This window comes from Melopsittacus undulatus, chromosome 1 (genome assembly GCF_012275295.1).
Source record: "Melopsittacus undulatus isolate bMelUnd1 chromosome 1, bMelUnd1.mat.Z, whole genome shotgun sequence".
In the NCBI taxonomy this organism is placed as follows: Eukaryota; Metazoa; Chordata; class Aves; order Psittaciformes; family Psittaculidae; genus Melopsittacus; species Melopsittacus undulatus.
This window is the reverse complement of record NC_047527.1, coordinates 13,991,606-14,012,352: the sequence shown is the minus strand read 5'-3', so window position 1 is coordinate 14,012,352 and position 20,747 is coordinate 13,991,606. Positions and strand designations below refer to the sequence as shown.

The window sequence follows — 20,747 nt, the reverse complement described above, 5'->3', positions numbered from 1 at the left end:
GTACAGAGCATGGAGGGCTCCCTGCACAACTCCTCTTTCCCACCAGCTGATGTACTCACAGCACCCTGGTGAGAAACAGTGCCCATGACTTGAAACTGAAGCGTTTAATGAGGAGCACACTTCACCCTCACAACCCCTTGTCATCACAAGGCCCATTTTCAGCCTCTGTAATGCCCACAAAGCTCAGGAGGCCTCACTCTAGGGCTAGAAGCAGTGTACCCTTGAGAGACGGTTGCGTTTGGGGCAGCCAGTCTCAAATGCCAAGCACTGCCCAACCATACTGGTTGTGCCAGAGCCCGTGGTGTAGCCCCTCAACAACAAGGGCAGCATCGTGCTGCCGCACAACTGACAGCCCGACAGCAACAGCTCCCCTGGGAGATGCCTGCAGGCAAACAGGGTGGGTTGCGGGCTGTAGGGACGGGCTGAAGGCTCATCCCTGTTCAGGGCAGCCCCTCACCCCAGGCGCTCCGCCGGCCCGACCGCACCAAGGGGCCGGCTCTGTCGTCGGGACCCCGGTCCCCTCTCCACATAACGCCTCCGGAGCCTGACTGGGCAGGGCCGTGCGGGGCAGGGGCGGGGGGAGCGGGGCTCCCTGCCCAGCTCCATCTTTAGCTCCAGCTCCCTCCCCCGGGCCGAGCTGCCCGTCGCGGGGGTGGCGGCGAAGGGGGGTCCCCGACGGGCTCCATATAAGCGGCTGTAATGGCTCTGCCGGCAGAGCAGAGCGGCGCGGCGGGGAGGCGGCGGCCGGGACCATGGCGACGGGCGCCGGGCAGGGCCTGCCCGCTCTGCTGCTCCTCCTCCTGCTCCGGCCGTGCGAGGCAAGTGCGGGGCGCCCGGCGGGTGTGGGGGGAACCGGCGGCCGGTCCGGCTCCTGTGACCCGGCCCTTGGGGCCACTTTGTCCCCGCAGGTGAGCGGCCGGGAGTCGGCGTGCGCCCGTCCCTGCGCCGGGCGCTGCCCGGCCGAGCCGCCGCGCTGCGCCCCGGGGGTGCCCGCCGTGCTGGACGGCTGCTCCTGCTGCCTGGTGTGCGCCCGGCAGCGCGGCGAGAGCTGCTCCGCGCTGCTCCCTTGCGACGAGAGCAGCGGCCTCTACTGCGACCGCGGTCCCGAGGACGGCGGCGGGACCGCCGGCATCTGCATGGGTAGGTGGCGGCGGGGCTGGGGTCCGGCAGCGCCCGGGGCGTCGCGGGGACCCTCCGCAGGGGTTGCCGCTGAACCGCTCTTCTCTCGCCTTCCGTCGGGCCAAGCAGCTCTTCCCGAGGGCTGTATGCGGGCGAGGGCTCTGTGGATGCTGTCAAGTGCGGCCGGCTCACGGGTAGAGAGCCCTCTCAGTGAAATGCATTCGCTTTGCTCGCTAGTGCTGGAGGGAGACAACTGCGTGTTCGACGGCATGATTTATCGCAACGGGGAGACCTTCCAGCCCAGCTGCAAGTACCAGTGCACCTGCCGAGATGGACAGATCGGCTGTCTGCCCCGCTGTAACCTGGACCTGCTGCTCCCCGGCCCCGACTGCCCTGTCCCCAGGAAAGTCGAAGTCCCTGGAGAGTGCTGTGAGAAGTGGATCTGCGACCCTAAGGATGAAGTGATTCTGGGAGGTTTTGCTATGGCTGGTGAGGAAATGAAAACTAATTATCACAGTCATTGTGAGGAGGAGGTGATATCACCCTGGAAATAACTGTGAGGCTGCCAAATCTGAGACACATTGCTTTGTGCAGTCGTTTTTTATGATCGTTTTTCTCACCTAGAGTCACTAGGAAGTATAACAGTGGTTATGAATAAAGACAGAGCTTGATAGGTAAAAGGAAATATAGGCAAAGGATGAATGTGCATAGCAGTTTTTAAAGGTAGTTAAGTTAGTTCGCAATTCTGAAATTGCTGTTTATCTGGTACAGGGTAGTTCTGCGAGTAGAATAAAACAGGGACGAGATCATAATCCTACAAATATTACCCCCTAAATCAAAGCTGCAGTCTTGCCAGTTGCTGGGCAAGAATATCATTACATCATAAATATTATTGTAATGGCTTAGTCTACACAAGACTTTCCCCACCCCCCTAATTCCCCAGCTATTACAAGTGGTCAGCATGGCAGCTAAAATGTCAACAAATTCCTGCCTGTCTGTGCTAGAGCTCTCGCCATTATTATTGGCATTGAAAGCATTACAAAGTGCTTGAAGAAGCAGTGGTTATGAACACAGTGAGGGAATCTGAAAAAAAACCCATTCCATTCCAAAACACAGAACTCATAAACTGCTTTTGTAATTGAAAAAAGCTACATAATATTTTTCCCGTTTTCTTACTGAATTAGACTATCAGTAGAACATGAATTTTCATAAGCTACTTTTACTGAGGGTTGAGGGCACTGCATTCTCTTCCAGTCACTGCCCTTAGTGGTCTTAAGCAGTTAGTTACGCTGATACTCAGCTAATCCATTTGAAAAACAAGTAAGGAAGCATCCAGTAAGAAAAGCCATAATAACTTTTCAGAGGGCTACAAAGTGTTCGATGTGAGGCACATAAGGTCTAAACAAAAAGCTTGCCACCTTTCTACTGTCTTTCCTTTGATTTATCTGACAGTGACAAGCTAATCCATAAAATGCTTATGGATGGACTATCTGCATTCTTTCAAGCAACAACCATCCCTCTTGGGAGGCCATCCTGGAGCTTCACCATGCAAAAGGCAGAAGCAGAAGTGCTGATTTGGAGAAGCTTAACAGCCAGAGCTTGACTGGCAGCTCAGTTGTGTTGCCTCATTCTCTTTACTCCTCTGATCTTGGTTTCTGAGCTGGACCAAACCATACAGTTAGTAATATTTCCAGAATACAGCATAGCACTGGCATGAGGGCAGGATGATGATCAGACATGGCTTGGCTTTGAGTAGCTGTTATGACTCCTGGAAATTACTCCATTCCTCCCACCCATCACCCTGGCTGTAATCTGTCAATAATTGAAGGGATCTGGTGACTTCATGACTCTTGGAAAGCAAGGCCTTTGTTTCCATGCTGATTACTAGTTTAGAGGATCATTCAGCCTCTCTCAAAACATATCTAATATAAACATATTTTTTTTATGTAGCTTTAGAACAAGTTGTGAAGTATTTCCATTTGAAAGAGTGAGGAATAAGGAGTTATTAAAGCAAAGTTCTAAACTGGTTAAAAATTTGGCAATGATTCTTCCAGCTATGGACTTGTGTGAACTGAATCTAAATGCTTTGCTGATTACTGAGTTGTGCACCTTTGTGTTATTTTTAGATGCAGGAAGTTGCTATCCAGGGCTCCTAAAAAAGCAGCTTTTAAAATCCTAAATTCTGACAAAAGCATGGATTTGGACCTTTCTTTGTCTCTTTGTTCCTTCCCAGATGTTATAAAACTCAATCAGATACTGGGTTTTCACACAAATTTCTAATAGAATTCTGTGGGATTTTGTCTCCAGCCTACAGGCAAGAGGCCACACTCGGGATCGGTGTGTCAGATTCAAGTGCCAATTGTATTGAGCAGACAACAGAATGGAGTGCATGTTCCAAAAGCTGCGGAATAGGCTTTTCCACCCGTGTTACCAACAGAAATCAACAGTGTGAGATGGTGAAGCAGACACGACTTTGCCTGATAAGACCTTGTGAAAATGAAGAGCCATTTGATAAGGTATGCTGCAAAGAGTGGCAATGGAGCAGAGTCTCTGCTGCTGTTAAATCCAAGGTTGTGATATTGTGGTCTAGAATGCTCCAGATATGCAACATATAGTAGATGCCCCATTGCTGGCAACATTTAAGTCCAGGCTGGATGTGGTTCTGGACAAACTGATCTAGTTGAAGATGCTCCTTTCAGGGGAGGTTAGACTAGATGATCTTTAAAGGCGCCTTCCAACACAAATCATTCTATAACAATTTGAGCCATCCCAAACAGATCAGTTGTACTGTGTGTGCAGACTATTTCCACAGCTCACGCAGTCTAACTTCTCCCACAAATGCAATTGTACTACCCTTCTGTGTACTTGCTCCAGTCATGCAGAAAGGGTATGTCAGATTTCTAGTCTGTTAAGCATCTGGAACTGCAGAGAAATGTGTGAAATCCTGCAGAATCTCCTTCGGTAAATTAAGCCTCATCTTAATCCTTTTGATGCCTATTCCAAAAGCAAATCCAACACTGACACTTCAGGTGCAATAAACGTGTATCCAAGGAAGCTGTCTCTTTTGCTGCTTCTACCTGTGATATGTTACTGTCAGGAAGAATAACATAGTAAGAGGACCATCACTTCACATTATGTTCTGCTTGTTGGAACTATTGTTAAGGCCTTTGCTGAATAGTGTGTGCAGTTTTAAATACTGAGTTTTGAAAAGGATTTAAAACATTTGGGAAGACTTAGGTAAACTAACAAGAAGGATCAGAAGTCTAGAAAACATGTCTAAGGAAAAACTGATTAAACTGAACTTCTGAACGAAAGAGAACAGAGATGTGTTCTCATAACTCATCAGATATTGCAGCCTGTTCTGAGTCCATGGGGATACAACAAGAAATGGTGAGTTTAGACTGCATAAGGATTAAGACATCAGTGAAAACCTTCCAAGCAGTAAGAATAATGAACTGTTAGGATTGTCTGGGGCAGATGTGGAGTCTTTGTCACTGAAGGCTTCCAGGGACAAGTTAGACAGCCATCTGTTAAGAATTAGCATGGATAAAGCTGATTCCGCTTTGGTTCACAAGAATGGCTTATGACTCTCCATGTTAGTTTTAGCCTTCTTTTTATCCCACTGAATCTAGTCCTGTAACTTGCTCATTTGGCTTCCTGACTCTTTGATTCACTAGCCTGAGTTTTCCAGCAGAGTATAGTTTCATAATAAATGTTGGTTTGACTTGTCTTACATGGCAAGAGTAGGCTTTAATTATTTGTCATCTTTTACTGGCCCAATAACACACTGCTGTCAAAGGACAGATGCTGCAGGAGCTACCTGTAAGTTACTACTAAAGCAGCTGCAGGGTCTTATTGCTGTTGAATGAACAGACAGGAAATTTAAGTTTTCAAAGTAAACCTATATCCTCACATGTCAATTTTTATCTGCTTTCTGTCTTCTGCAGTGATGTATCTAATATCTCTTAATGTTTCTCTTAGAAGGGGAAGAAATGTATCCGAACAAAGAAGTCCCTGAAAGCCATTCGCTTTGAATACAAGAACTGCACTAGTGTGCAGACATACAAGCCTCGGTACTGCGGCCTCTGCAATGATGGGCGATGCTGTACCCCACACAACACCAAAACAATTCAGGTTGAGTTCCGCTGTCCTCAGGGCAAAGTCCTAAAAAAGCCAATGATGTTGATCAACACCTGTGTCTGTCATAACAACTGTCCTCAGAGTAATATTGTTTTCTTCCAGCCATTAGATCCGACGTCTAATGAAGCAAAAATATGAAAACCACAAATTAGGTAGCCCAAAAGATAGAAAGAGTTTATACAAAACATGACCCACAATCAGGTGAATGTAACAGTTGCATACGTAAAATATCTGAGATGTTTTTCAAAACAGTCTAGGCTCTTTCGGTTTTCCTGTAGTTTATTAAATACCTCATTTTACATTTTCTCCCTCCAAATGTCTTCTATTGATTTGAAGGAAATGTTGTACCTTGGACAGAGCCTTCTTCTTTTCTGGATGGTGGCATAAAGATTGCAAAACAAACAGCTAGACTTTCTCCTAGAGTTAAGGGGATCATGCCTGGAGTTTCAGTAGCTGTAAGACTGGGCTCTTTAAGAGTAAATGGATTCCTCGGGGATTGCATGATACCATATCACATAAGCTTCCAGGTTTTTAACTTCACTTTGCATAATGCATATAAATACTTATGCAGTGGGGGCTTTTCCCCCCATTCTAATGAAACTATGTTTCTGATGACAGTAAAAATCTTACTGATGAAAGTGTTGCATACTTGCATCTAAAAAATACCTTCTATCTATCCCTCCAACTTCCTCTGAGGATTAAGTTTGCACATAGCCCCTGAAATGACACAGCTAAGATCTCTTATCCTGAAGTATAACAGATTGATAGCTGACAGCAATTTCTCTTTGGTAGCTTTACTAGCAGTCTAATCAAAACACACTGAAGTCAGCATTGTAGGAAAACTTGGTTCAAACCAATATGTGTCTGTAGATATAACTAGATACAAAATGTCTGTAAATTCCTCTAAAACGCTAACTGTATCATATGGTGCTTTGTATCTTAGAAAGGTGTATATGTAAATAGAAACTGTATATATTGTAATATAGCTTTACTAAGTAAATAAACTTTATGTGACTAAAAATAATTTTTCCTAAAGTTGTTCTTCTGAAACTACCAACTTTTAACAGCTAAAAACAGTGGGAAGAAAAGGGATCTGCAAACTCCTAAGATAGAAGACCCTATCTTGTTATGTTCTTAGTGTACCTCATCCTAATCACTGTCCTAACAGGTATGGAGTGTCTCGGTGCAGGAAAGGATGAGTAATTTGTGAGGCACACATTAGAAGAGAGGTCTCTTTCAGAGTAAATTAGCCTGGGAGATAGGATGATGCAAATTAAGTTAGGTTGGGATGTGGTGTGCCCTGAAACATAGTGGTGGTGAGAAAGAATAATTGTGTGACTTGGAGTTTGGGTTTGGGTCTGAAGCACTAACAAAGAATTTAATTGAGTATTTCAGCACTTCATAGAATCATAGAATAGTTAGGATTGGAAAGGACCTCAAGATCATTTAGTTCCAACCCCCCTGCCATGGGCAGGGACACCTCACACTAAACCATATCACCTAAGGCTTCATCCAACCTGGTCAATTTCAGCCTCCCAAAAGCAGCCTGTGACCCTGCTTGTGCTAGACACTGTATGGCAATAACCCCAGTGGATATGGAGCCTGAGGGGGGCAGTCTCATGTATGCTCAGTCATGGATCTAACGGGATTGTGCAAACGGTCGTAAGTACAGTTGTGCAGATATTCAGCTGCTTGGACTCTGCGACCAAGCTTAGCTCAGTGTGTGTCTATCTTTGTTAGAGAAACCGGAGTAGTACTTATGCCACAACTGTATTTACAACTGTGTGGTAGGAAATAATTCCCTCTTAAGAAAAAAGGCAGAAGGCCAAATCTCAGCATATTTGGCCTAGCATCCTTCTTCTCTGGAGGGAGCTAGCAACCTCCAGTTTGGCAATACATACCAGGGTATTTAGCTCCAGGTTAAGACTCCTAAATTTGGTGTCTACATGTAGATATCTTGATGCCCTTTTTAGCCAATGAAGTTTAAAGCAAAATAAACTATGAGCAAGCATCAGCAGCTGAAGTTTTTTAGTAACTTAAGTCATCCTTGAAAGTATGAGGCCCTGATGCTAAAACCCATACTGGTTCACTTAAGGTTAGATAGACCTTGGCTCTCCACCTGGACTCTTGCTTGGCTTCCCCCACTAACGGTACCACTGATAAACTTCTTTGTAGCCATTGTAATTGTTTTCAACACATCCCTGCCTACCTTCTGCTGTTCAAACAGCTGGAACAAGACTAGTCTTGCCGCTCATAAGGCATGTGCTCCTAAGTACATGCACACTCCTTGCCCTTCCACTGGTGAATTCCCAATCATAGAATTATGGAATAGTTTGGGTTGGAAGGGGGCTTTAATGGTCACCTAGGCCAATCATGCCTGCAATAAGCAGGGACATCTTCAACTTGATCAGGTTTCTCAGAGCCCCTTCCAACCTGGCCTTGAATGTTGCCAGGGATGGGGCATCTACCACTTCTTTGGGCAACCTTTGCCAGTGTTTCATCATCCTCTGCATAAAAAATGTTTCACAGTTTCAGTCTGAATCTTCCCTCTTTTAGTTTAAAGCCATTACCCTTTGTCCTATTGCTATAGGCCTTACTGAAAAGTTTGTCCCCATTCTAATTATAAGCCCCTTGAAGGGTGGAAAGGCCACAATAATGTCTTCCCCAGAACCTTTCTTCTTCTCCAGGCTGAACAACCCCAACTCTCTCAGCCTTTCCTCACAGACAATGTGTTCCAGCCCTCTGATCATTTTCATTGCCCACCTCTGGATCCACTTCAACAGGTCTATGTGTCTCTAATGTAAAGTGTTTGTAATGTTGTTCCACATTTTGCACTCCAGCACCTGCTGGAAAATGCTGAGTGCTGGAAAACATGAAGCCAAGACTCGTGTAGGTGGCTGAGGAGTGGTTAAGAGGCAGGTTAGAATCTAGGAGAGAGGGAAGAAGGATTATTTAAAACTACTTTCTCCCCACATCTTTACCTGCCCCCTGAGAATCAGGCTGGTTTGTGCAATGATTTCCAGGTATAACGCTACTTTTATTAACACCAGAATTATTGCAGCTTCAATGTGTTTTTACAATGCTGCAGAATTTTAGCAGGAAAAATGCCTTTTGGAAATGAACACAAATGTATCCTCTGGACAAAAGGAGCCAAAGATCAGAGACAGTTCTCCACTGTCTTTTAGACTGCATTCATAATGCCAATTCTGTGGGTATTTTTACCTCAACTCAGTCAATGCAGCTTTTCATCTGTTATCAGTTTTGTTACATACATTTGGATTTGTTTTACTTGAATATGATGGTTACTGTCTTAGTCTTTGGGCCAGTTTCAGCATGTTCCTGCAAAAGGTCATGACACTGATTTAATTAGAATCCAACAGTGGTGAGCCAAGCCTGTGACATTTGCACAAATAAACCCCAGCAATGAAGTCCTGAACATTTATGCTTTAGGATTAGTGATGTTCCCAAACAAGCAAAGTTAAATAATTCAGATTGAGAAAAATAAAATTATTCAAATGTCAGCAATTCATTTTTTATATCTCCAAGGATACCCATCTGAGCATTTCAGGAAACATCACTTGACATTCACTGTATGGGTCTATACAGTGCCATGACATATTGATGGAAGAAGCACAAAATATGCTGGTTGACTTATTTATTCCATACTCTCTGAACAAATTCACCTTTTCTTTGCTAGTACTGTCCCAAAAAATAAGCTCGTTAGAGACCTTATCGATCCATCTATCTATCTATCTATCTATCTTACTTTAACAGGTTTTGATTGTAGGACTAGGTGGGCTAGGTACCCCTTCAATGAGTTAGTGCTGATGATAGTCAGCATCACCTATTACAGCACATATGCCCAGTAGAGATATTTGTAGCTACTTTCAGCTTCCAGGACTGTTTCATTTCTAAGACTTCATTAAAGCAACATGCTTCTTGTGTTGAATCTACTTTAAATTTCTCTAATACAGCAAAGATGCATTCCAAATATGCCTTTTTTTTGCCTTCACTGACCAAGTAAGACCAACTGTCTTATGCTTGCCACTAGAGTGAAAACCTCACAGTGAATAAAATACTACAGTTGATTTCAGTAAGATCATGGCTTCACCCTTTCTGTTTTCCAGTCTAATTCTAGGAGTAGTACAATAAAAACTTCAGGAAAAAATAGATTTTTTTTTCTTTCTAGTCCATGCTATAATTTGCCTTCATTCTATTTTTATTAATTTATACCTGTGTGGGGAGAGGGACAAGAAGAAATTTACTCACTGTTCCTAGTCCCAGTATTTTTATCTTATGCCAAATCTGAACTTCATGAAATAACTTTGTATTTCTCTCTTCTGTCAACTTGCCACACTGGAATTTATTTTTCTCATATTTTTTTGGAAACAATAACAGAATAATTCTTTTATACCAAAGCTTTCTGTATGAGCTCTGGTTTCAAAAAGCTATTCTAGTTACAGCTACCATGTTAAATTTTGTAATATGAGCTTCTAGTGCAGGCACAAAACTTAGAACCATAGAATCATAGAATAGTTAGGGTTGGAAAGGACCTTAAGATCATCCAGTTCCAACCCCCCTGACATGGGCAGGGACACTTCCCGCTAAACCATGTCACCCAAGGCTCTGTCCAGCCTGACCTTGAACTTAGTGTGACCTGGGGGAAAAATCTGCTCTGATTGTCCCAATACCAATCCCTATAACTGTGTAAAGTTAGAACTCACAGCCTGTTTCTGTATGATTAAGCCTATCTTTAAAATCTCATATTCTCTCCATGGACTGCAGAGGGAGCCCAGTAGATTGCCTATCAGTGAGCTTGCTGGAGTAGCATGAGAAGAATCTCACACTAATCCTCTCCACTCAGAGAAACAGTAAGGAATAGCCATTGATAATCAATTTATTTAATTGAATGATCTGTAGGTTCCTGCAAACAGGAAAAAATACATATTTATACCACAAGAAATAGATTTGTCAGCCCTGGACATACAAATATTCACATTAAAATAATGCAGAAAAGTTTCCTATTGACCTAAAAGGCTTCAGTGTTCATGGATGTTGACCTGGCTGTTGTTATTCTCAATGTCAGGAGAAAATATTGACACCAGAATATTGTGTTTCAGTTTGTACAGGGAGACATGTACATCTCTTCTCCTAGATTGTTACTCCCCTTCATTCAATCAGCATGAGCCGAGTCTCTTTTCCACCCTTTTCTGTATTTTTTCTGTGCTTTTTTTCCATAAAATGATCTTTTTTCCCAATTCTCGAAGTCCATTTCTTATTATTAATTCCTACAGTGCCCTCATGCGGTAAATTAAACATATATATTCCATTGCCGGAGGCCTCCATACACCTCATGTGCATCCTGTCTTTCCTTTCTCCGAATGTTGCAGCCCACAGGGTACCTGTTATTTATGTCCATTGTCATTGCAAAAACATTTCCTTGGAGCTAATTAGAGCTTTTTGAAGCATATGAAGTCTGATTTTGCTGGAGGTAAAGAACAAAGGATATTTAAAAGGATATAAAGAGGATATTTTAAAGGATCTAAAGAGGAAAAGACGTATTAAGTGGCAGGGGGAGATCTGGTCTCCTGCACTTCTGGGTCTGGCTCATTAGAAACCCAGGCTGAGGACCTCATGTTGCCTGACTCAGAGAAATTCAGAAAGAAAGAATATATCCATTTGGCCAAACAGAGACTGGAGCCTGCACATAGCCAGGGCTGTGCTCTGGCAATCAGACAGAAAAGTTAGCACATGAAGCCCCTGTCAGGATCGCTAGTTTGGGTTATTTTGCATTTTCCTCTCCTTCCCACCCCTCTGTTTTCAATTAAAGAATTGCACTTCAATGGGGAACTATTTCTTTTGTACAAAAAGAAGCAAACCCCAGAAATCCACACACAGATTGAAGAGGAATTAAATCCTCTGAACTGCCTTTGTAAGCATCTACAATCAATGCTTGAATGCTTGAAAAGTCGCACTACCTTCATCACTTTGCAAAGACTGTGTTTTCAGCCTGTAACATATTAGGCTGTCTGCTTCGCAAACAATGTGCATCTCTTCGGAGAAAAGAATCAGACCTTAAACATTGTGAAAGCGTGTACCTTTAGCACTCTGCAGCTGATGTTCTCACTCTGTGGGATATGAGCTTGCGACTGTACATTAACCTCTGTCATTGTCATGCTAGGAACATGCTAAGGGCCATGCTTTTGCTGCCACTGCATTGCTTAGAGGGAAGGCGAAAGAGTCCATCACTGGAGACCAGAATTACAAGCAGCATTTCAATACACATTTGCAATAAATTATGGGTTTCAGCGGGATGCCGCAGATCTCCTCAAACCATGGAGAAGGGGGACACCTTGTGGTTACAGCCATTTTGTTCTGTCACGGATGGCAAACTTTATTTGGGGAGGCTCCTGCAAATGGAAAGCATCTGAAAGGATAATGCCAACCGATGTTACTTATGACAGCTGTGACTGGTTATGGGGACATTAACAGCGGATAACTGCCTGTTTTTTAAACGTATCCAAATTACTATTAGCATTACGGGAGGCCCTTGTTTGCTTGGTGTGAATATACAATACAAAAGAAAGTTTCTCATCCAAGAGGTTTTCCCGTTAAGAGGGAAAGACACAAATGATGAAGGGGAGGAGAGGCCTTTTTCTCTGGTTAGCACACAAGGCACTCAGAATACATAAGCAGCTTCTTCCCCACCACACACAATTAGTGGCAAAACCGGGAAATGAGCCTATTTCTCTTAAGTCACCATCTACAGACTTAACCACAAAGACTGAGCTCCTTTACCCTTTCAAGTCCATCCTTCACTTCAGAGGATTGTGTGGCAGAGGAAATGAAGCAATATGTGTCTCTTTAGAGAACTGGAGGGGTCTCAGGCTCCTCATGAGATCTTTACAGAGTAGAAGGACAACAGGCACAGGGAAAATTATGGTCTCAGGAATGGTGACTCTTTAGTTCACCATGAAGAGCCTGTTTGCTGCGTATGATACAGGTGTAGTTCATTTAATCTTACTTCATCTGAATGCATGCCACCATGTTTTGGGTTACACATAGCCTGGTGGAGTATGACTTTGCATCTCTCTTCCTTGGGATACCTGTGGTGGAAATGCTCATTTTTCACTTGCATGGACCACTAGTGTGCTTGCTAAATCTTTCTTCTTCCAAGCTGCAGTGAACATTTTAGTTTCCATATCAGTGTGCAAAACCCACGAAGCCCAGGGAGCAGTATTTGCAGCCCGTGTACAACAGCAGAACCACAACTCTGGAGAGAAAGGGAAGGGAAGGGAAAGGAAACTCCTGCTGCATCCTTCAGGCCTGCCTGAAGTGGGAGGGGAGAGGGGAGGACAAGAGCATAGCTTTAAGACAGTATAAAAAGCCTCAAACCAGCTTGCAGCTGTTATACCAAGTTCTTTGAGGTACTTCGTGGTCTTTTGTTTAAGCTGACTTTGGCTTTTGGTTCCTGGACAGAGCTGATGCGTTCTTGCCTGAATTCACATTTGTTTCACATCTTAAAGACCCCCTCCAAAAATAAAGAAAAAAAAACTGAAAAGTAGAAGGAATCTGTTGGAATGCAAGCGCTGAACTGCGCCCAGGTTTCAGCTGTTCAGTATTTCCATAAGCAGAGGTTTTCCAGATTTACCACAAGGGGGAGGCAGCTGAAAAATTATCACAAACCCATTCTTAGAACTCTGTTTTATGTTTTTAGGAAAACCACAGGGACATCTACAAAAAGAATGCAGCAAATCTGTCTTCAGACTTAACCTGATGAACCTGTTCATGGCTGTTACCGATTCCTATCTGCTTAAGTAAAGGTTATTTTTTTTTTATGGTATTAATTGCAGTTAGAATAAAATGCAACATTTCCACCAGGAAGGAAATCTGCTAACAGGAAAGACGCTCTTGCTTCTATGTATGGAGTGAAATAGCAGAAATAAAATGTTTCTCCATTATTTTAATCAATCAGCAAACGCATGTTGCATGTTCTATATGAAGTAGATCAAGGAAAAAAAATCTTTCTGAAGTTCAGATGTGTTATATATTACAGACTGAATTAAAAATACAAACTTGTACTAAAAACATGTTTCCTCTTTCTAATAAAATATTCTATAGACTCCAGATCTGTTCCCTAACCCAATTCATCTTCTGTGTGTCTGAAACAGAATTTTCAAGGACACAGCTACCAAAACCTAACAACACAAGAAGTTTTAGAGTGATTTCTAAGGTCACCAAAAACCTTCCACTGCTCCTGTACTAGCAGTTAAGGCAGACAAAATAGGCAGAGAAAGGTCAGCTCCCTTCCCTGTGCTCTCCAGGAGATCCGTGGCAGATCCAAAAATACAAGGTACTAGCAAGGTATCTCTTGGGTGACTTCTGTTTTCAACTGATAAAAGTGAAGGAGGTTTCTCTCTCAGTGTCTCTGATGACTATGCTCCAACAGGCTGTGGAGCATTCAATGTTTGAGGTCACTGTGAGTGTAGAGCTATGAAAAGCAGCTGGGGAACCCTTTGGGAACACTAATTATGAGCGTATGAGAAATGGTCTTCTCCCCTGTGTGAGACATGAGTCTATCAAAGATTGGCATTCAATAGCAAGCCTGCAGAATAGGTCACCTTTGAAAGCTATAATGAGTAACCTCGAAAGAAACCCTTATAAAATCTTAAACATGCACAAGATACTAGCCAAGGGCTTAATAAAATACACAAGCCCCACACACAAAATAACAGACAAAACAAACAGAAACCTATGGCAACTCCAAACATAACAAGATGGACCTCATAAGGAGGAATTAACAGTAAATCTCTCAATAACTTGCCTTTCGTGGCCAGAGGTCTGCTATCTCCCCAGGGTACGGAGCACAGAGAAACCAAATTAAACTGTGGTTATCTGATGTCTCTGGTGAGATTCACTTCGTCCCACGTCAGAGCTCAGTGGGTAGCTAAAGCCCAGGACTGGGAGTCAGAAAGTCTGTGTTTGGTTCCCAGCTCTGCCACAGGCTTGCTGTGTAGCACTGGTCTACTTAGCCCTTGTTTGCCTCAGTTTCCACTGAGCATAGAAAGCCAGTTGCTATGGTACTGCAGTGCAGGATGATGCTGCAAAGCCCAGAGCAGGGCTGCTCTCACACCCACCAGGTCAAGGGGGGTAACCACTGCCATAGTTTCTAGATGTTCATCATCACGTATATTTCAGTTCCCAGGATCCCTGGTAAGGGAGGATGGCTTTCAGACCAGCCTTCTCTATGGATGGTGGATTAAGTGATTGCTGGAACATGTGGCATTTCTTAATTGCAGGAGGTTGGTGTGCCTGCATGCTGAGCAATGTGGTGAGGGGAGACCACACAGTGGCATGTGGTCCAGGAGCCCCAGGCTGTGTAGCATAGCATAGGGTTGAATGAGGGGCTCTGCTCCCTCAATACCCTGCTGAGCTGCCTGACTGCGCTTTCCACCTATTAGTGACCACAAGTTGCTCAAGGCGCAGCTGTAGGAGCTGCCTGCTGAGCCACAGAGAGCCAGAACCATATCATATGGCAGCTGTGATGGAGAACAACTGTATAACCTTTGTCATATGCCACCACTGAAAAGGTATCTTCACCCCCGCAGATATGTGGCACTGACCGCAACAGAGCCAAACCCAGACAATGTGCATTTTATGGCCCTGTGACACATGCAGTTTACAGATGGTGTCTCACAACCTGGGATAAACTCAACTTCATAGAAAAAAAAACTTGGAAGAAATTCTCAGACCCTAGTTCAGATCCATAATGTCACTTGGCAAGGTCTCACCCCATTAGGCGCTGTTGTTTTCCATATTACCACAAAATGAAAATCCCACATCCAGACCAAATTCTGATGGAGGTATACATAACCGCACAGAGAGGAATGTGCAGGAAGCCTGTGGGAAGAGAGAGCTGCAGCCAAGGGCAAAGGCTAGGCAGATGGCATGCAGGAACATGGGACAACAGTGAGCTAGATCCTAGCTCAACACTGGGACTTGTCCCAATTGAACTTTGCTTCATATCACACAGAGGAAAGTCAACAGAGCCTCTCCAATCAGGCAACCAGCCTACAAAAATGACAGCCACAGAAGGAAGTGGCTGTATTAAAAACTAAATCCATTTAAAAAGAGAACAATTAAGATATTCAAGGCCTGCCTGGACAAGTTCCTGTGTGATGTACTCTAGGTTTCCCTGCTCTTGCAGGGGGGTTGGACTAGATGATCTTTCGAGGTCCCTTCCAACCCTTGGGATTCTGTGATTCTGTGATACTGCAAATTCAAGCCCTCCTAATTTAGGAATGCCACTGATAAAGCTTCCTGTGTGAGGTGTGATTCAAACAGGTCCCCTCATCAGTCTTACCCCTTATTTGCTTTAAGAGTTGAATCTTGGTGTTACGATCCCCACAGCAGAAAGTAACCAGGAACTCATGTTTTACCTGGGATCTGTGATCAAAGCAACTACTGTGAAACCCAAGGGTCCCTCTCTGAATAAACTGGGGGTACTGAGGAGGCTCCATGATGGCAAGCCAAGATGACAGGGACCAAGGGAGTGGGAACTGGCTTTCCCTTGCAAACAGACAGCAAAGTAAGCTGTATGAGCCAAGCTACCTGTGCTATCTCTAAAATAAGGTGAAATCAGCCAAACAGGAGATGGAATGGCTGTAGTGGAGATGTTCTTCTTGAATATAAACCAAGTATGGGAAAGGTCAGTGGACACCACTGTGTTCTTTTAAGTTATATCTGTAAGATTTAGCCAAAATAAAGTTCCACAGCATCTCACAGAGTGCAAGGAAGTTGCCACCATAAGAAAATTGCCTGTAACATGACCATGCTGTAGACACTTCTAAACTTTGAACTATTTTGGTCTGAGTTTTACTGTTTCAGTTCTGAATTCTGTTTCAGACAGAGTGAAGGAACAGCATCAGATGGCCACAGGTGCTTACCTGAAACAAAAATTGTAATACTTACAAAGAAAGATTTCAGAATAAGAGAGAAAAATCGGCATAAACTTTCTGCAGTTATTTTTTTAATATTTATATCACTACTTGAAAACAAACCTAATTACCCATGCCCAGCATGATGGTGCTCGTACTTATGGCTCTGATGCAATACAGGTCATGACAAATTGTAATAATAGATCAGATGTGGGATTAAACTCCACACAAACAGCTCGAGCTTTTGCAACTGAGATAGCCCCTGTGCCTGACCAGCAACTAAAACCATCCAAACCATATAGATTCAGGAAGAAAACCACTGTGCTTTGGCAAACCCTTCACATTCTGGGCTAACCAAAGAGCATTCTGGTTTGGGCCATATGAAACCAGGGTATTAGTCTGCATGGGAGTCTGTATAAAGTGGTTTCATACTGCCTTGCTTTACCATCCCCAAATGCTAATAGTGTTAAGACATGTCAGTAACAATCACAGTAAGGTGCAGATGCTCAGTGCCTCTGGCTCTGCCTTACACCAGCATGGGGAGCATAGCAGTGAGCTCGGCTGATGGATCAGAGGTAGCAGCCCTCATCAGCCTTCAGGAAGAGCAAAGCAGTATCAAGGGAGATTTGAATGAACCTTGGGGACTGGAAGAGAAGGGGGAAGAAACAGGATGAAACTGTTTGGTATATGCCACAAAGCTGAGCATTTCAGGAATTAAGGAGAGTACTTGACAGAAAACGTGAGATTGTGATTTAAGAACATTAGATAAGGAGAATGGCTGACATGTATTGTAGGTGCTGCAGTGAGGCAGGCAGGGCTGTGTCTTGGAATATACAAGGAGGGATATTTCTGTGAGTACAGAATATAATTGATATTCCAGGATTTACCCAGAACAAAGGATTTTTGGGGAGGAACAGTATTCAACATGCTTTTTTTTTTTTTGTCTTAAATACCTAGTTTGAGTAAATGTAAATTTCAGCCAGAGGAGCTATAAAGGAGCCAGGGGAGGGGAATGCCTGCCTTACAAGACACTATTAGAAGAGTCTGGGTTTGCCTGAAGCAAACACTCCTGGAGAAAAACTGTTATTACTCCCTATAAACACAGAAAAGTAGACCAAAACCAGAGAAGGGAAAGAGCTAATAAAGTAAACTAGAACAGCTCATCCAAGAACACATCGGCACAGAGAGGCAGTGAAGAAGTTTATACTGGAAAACTAAAAAGGGATCCTAATGCAGAAAGGCAGTAGCATATTCCAGTAAGAAAAAGCACAAACCCCAACTTATTTCTAGGACAGTGCTTGTAAAATTCATTTGAACCATCTGTTTTACTGCAGTGGCAAAGGGCTTGAGTTTAAAGTTTGATTACTTTACAGTTCTAGGCTTTGGACAGTCCTGGCTATGCACAGTCTCACCAGAGGAAGTAGCTGGGCAACTCATTGACCCCTGAAACTAACTAGAATGACAAAAAATGGTCTTTTGTGCCTCCAAAACCCATTCAGAATTTCAGGCTGAGGTTCCAGCTTTGCTCTGGGACCACCATCTGGCAGTAACAGCCACCTGTACACACACAATTGCAATTCTGCTTTCCTTCAGGTGACAGCGGTGCTGCTCTCCCGTGTGTTGTATGTTGGCAGTGAACACATTCATCTGGGAAGCAGGATGCACAGACCTGGTGGGAACTCACCCTGACCCATGTTCAGTGGGGGTAAATGCCACATGGCTCAGCAAGACAGAGAAGGCAAGAGGAGGTCAGAAGTCTGTGGGCAGAAGGAACTGTAGATCCTGTCCCTGCTCCCACGAGTCTCTGTAATGTTAGCAGACATTGGATAAGATATGAAAACAGCTCTGGGAGCAGAGAGGAGAAGCCAGGCCACTTCCTTCCCAGCTAAACACCCTCTGCCCTGAACTAAAAGGTCATGTTTGTGCTCTTCCTCTCCTCCAGTGCATCCCTGCAGTTTCCACAAGAGCAATGCAGCTTGTTCAGTCCAGAAGAGTGAAGAAGAGGCTGATGTTTGAGGGGAGCTGAGGTTCTGAATGATGAACAACTGTTGTAACCACCAAGGTATGGGAGGGGAAACAGCTTTTGCTGGAGGTATAGCCTTAGGCCGCTCCTATTTGTTAGCTGACAAATCTGTAAACAACATTCTTTAAGAGCTGAGCTGTAAGCCTCTAGCCGCTTATAAAGATCAAGTAAACCTTGTGAACAGATACTTTCCTTTGCCTAATCTTAAATATCCAGCCTAAGATGGAGTACTTTCCCTTTTGGAGAATTTCCCAGTTTTTAACCTAAGGAAGCAATAAAAGGACCAAACAGAGCTTCCCAAAGAAAATAAGGTTCATCTCCTTATTTACTTGCTTCAGCTTAACCTCCAAGTACAGACTGCAATGACTGTTTCTCCAAAGCCTTTCTGCTACTCAGTTCTAGCCTCCACATCTGCCCAACTCCCACTTCAGTGAATGAAACATGAAAAACATCCCTCTTGTTTTCCTCCCAAAACACTACAGGGTTTGGGGCAAATACTTCTGATTTGTAACTATTTGTACAGTAGTACACATGAAATTATGAGCTAAGTAGATCATAAACTGGGAAGACCAGACTGCTGAGAATCATTTGTCACTACTCCATGATATCTTTATTTTGAAAACAGACAAGCAGAATGGACAATACGGCTCCTAACACATGAAAAGAGAGGATGTGTTGTGACATTAACTTCAAACTACATCACACTAATAGACTTGATCTGTATGAGATTGTTTAAGCCAGCTAGGGTAATGAGACCACCATTAGTGCTAATGGTGGTCCTCTTGTGGACCACCATGTACCCTGTATCATCAAACCTTTAATTGAAAACCTGACCGAAAGCTGCTCAGTTTGGTTCTGCAGCCCAGCTGTGGACCACTTACCATAAGCTCATGGACCACCAGTGGTCTGCAAACCACAATTTGGTAACTATCAGTCCAAGTGACTCAGGGCTAGAAATGTGCCAGAAAAAGCAATGGTGGGGCATTAATGTCATTACAAAGATATTACACATAACTAACCATATGGATACAGAGCTCTTTATACCACCCGCAGCTTTCCATGTGGGAACGCATTTCCAGCTCCTGATTGTCTTCCTGCTAATGCTTCCCATACAGTGTATTTTTTACAGTACATCCTGGGACTTGTTTATATGCATGAGCTTTGTGCCACAGCCAGTAGCTACAATTAAGGCATAATTATAAATGGTAGGGCAGGGATGAAAACTTGGCTACCAGTAAATTTCACAATTGATGGTTCTTCTACATCTAATAAAATAGTTTAATTGGGCTCCTTGTTGTTTGCCTCATTCTTTAACTAGTTACAGACTTGAGTTGCTTTTTCAAAGTCTCTGAGTCTTGTGGGTCTGTATTTTAAGGCCTGGTTCTCCTCCTTACATAGAGGAGGTGGAGCAGTGCAAACCAGAGATCTCTAGCCACAAATGACTACTTCGAGTCTTGCCCAAATACAGTTTTCTTCTATGTTTTGGGTATTCTTGAATTCTTGGTGTATGTCCATCCAAACTCTAAATACACATTGACCTTTGAATAGCAGATACTTGTTTAATCTGCTGCAATACACATGTACACACACGTACACACATACACAGAGCGTTTATCTACAGGACACAGTGAAGTGCTGTGCAGAAATGCCTTAACTATCTATAAATGACCTTGCTGAGGACTGCACAGCACGGCACAGAGCCGTGCTCAGAAATCCAGTGGACCTTAAAGGCCAGTCTTTTAGTTTCTGGTGTCAGTGGATACCACAAGGCAGAGAAGCCCAAGTTGTCCTTAAACAAGCTTACTCAGATACCGCAAACAGTGTAGCCATAACCCAATGGAGCAGTGTAGGCATATTGTAAGTGACATATTCTTTACTGCTAACACACTTTCAGGCTTCCATAATGCCTTTGGAAAGACATTCACATTCACTCCATACTCTCTTATGGAAGTTGCAAAAACCCTGGTAACAAATGGCTTAGATTGTACAAAGTCCAAGGAGGCAAGAAAGAAGAATTTCAGCTGTCAGAAGGGGTGAGTGGGCCTTTTTGGAGGTTCTTGACAATCCCTAAGGTGGACCCTTGCAAATGTGTTTAAAGACTCAGAAGAGATTTTATGTAAAACTCATCTTGGGCACTTTCTGATTTGGACTTGGTGAAGGATCTTTGGGCAGTATTTATGGCTGCTTGCGAAGCAAACGGCATGTTACCATCTGGACACAGAGAGGTTGGGTCAGTTGTTCTAAATTGCACAGCAAATCAATGTCAAGGCCAAAAACCAAGGCAAAGAGTGCTGATTACATGTTCTGTTCTCTTGACCCCGTGCCTGCATCCCAGCACTGTGAAAGGCATCTTTCCCTTAGGCAAACACAGAAGAGGGAGTGAGCAAGAGAGGAGTAAGATTAAAAACTCTGGAAAAGAGATTGCAGAGAGGAAGACATTGCATACCACCCCTGAAAAGCTGTTAGTCACATGGAAACAGCAGCAGTTCTCCCAGGCCAAGCCTGTGGAGACAAATTTATCTTCTGTG

The 20,747-nt window shown here is 43.7% G+C and overlaps 1 protein-coding gene across 1 annotated transcript; it reads left to right on the top strand.

Annotated features, from left to right (window-relative positions):
• The first annotated feature begins 730 nt into the window (after positions 1 to 730).
• CCN3 (cellular communication network factor 3) lies at positions 731 to 6,279 on the top strand. The gene is made up of 4 exons (XM_034069173.1): positions 731 to 1,140; positions 1,357 to 1,608; positions 3,427 to 3,635; positions 5,101 to 6,279. The coding sequence occupies exons 1-4, from the start codon at positions 753 to 755 to the stop codon at positions 5,395 to 5,397; spliced, it is 1,146 nt and encodes a 381-aa protein (XP_033925064.1). The 5' UTR covers positions 731 to 752; the 3' UTR covers positions 5,398 to 6,279.
• Positions 6,280 to 20,747: the final 14,468 nt, after the last annotated feature.

What these genes read in the sequence shown, in the direction of transcription:
- CCN3 (XM_034069173.1), top strand. Translation starts at nt 753, where the DNA reads ATGGCGACGGGCGCCGGGCAGGGCCTGCCCGCTCTGCTGCTCCTCCTC. An exon ending in GGGAGGTTTTGCTATGGCTG is followed by an intron (nt 1,609 to 3,426) that starts GTGAGGAAATGA and finishes TTTTGTCTCCAG; the next exon opens with CCTACAGGCAAGAGGCCACA. An exon ending in ATGAAGAGCCATTTGATAAG is followed by an intron (nt 3,636 to 5,100) that starts GTATGCTGCAAA and finishes TGTTTCTCTTAG; the next exon opens with AAGGGGAAGAAATGTATCCG.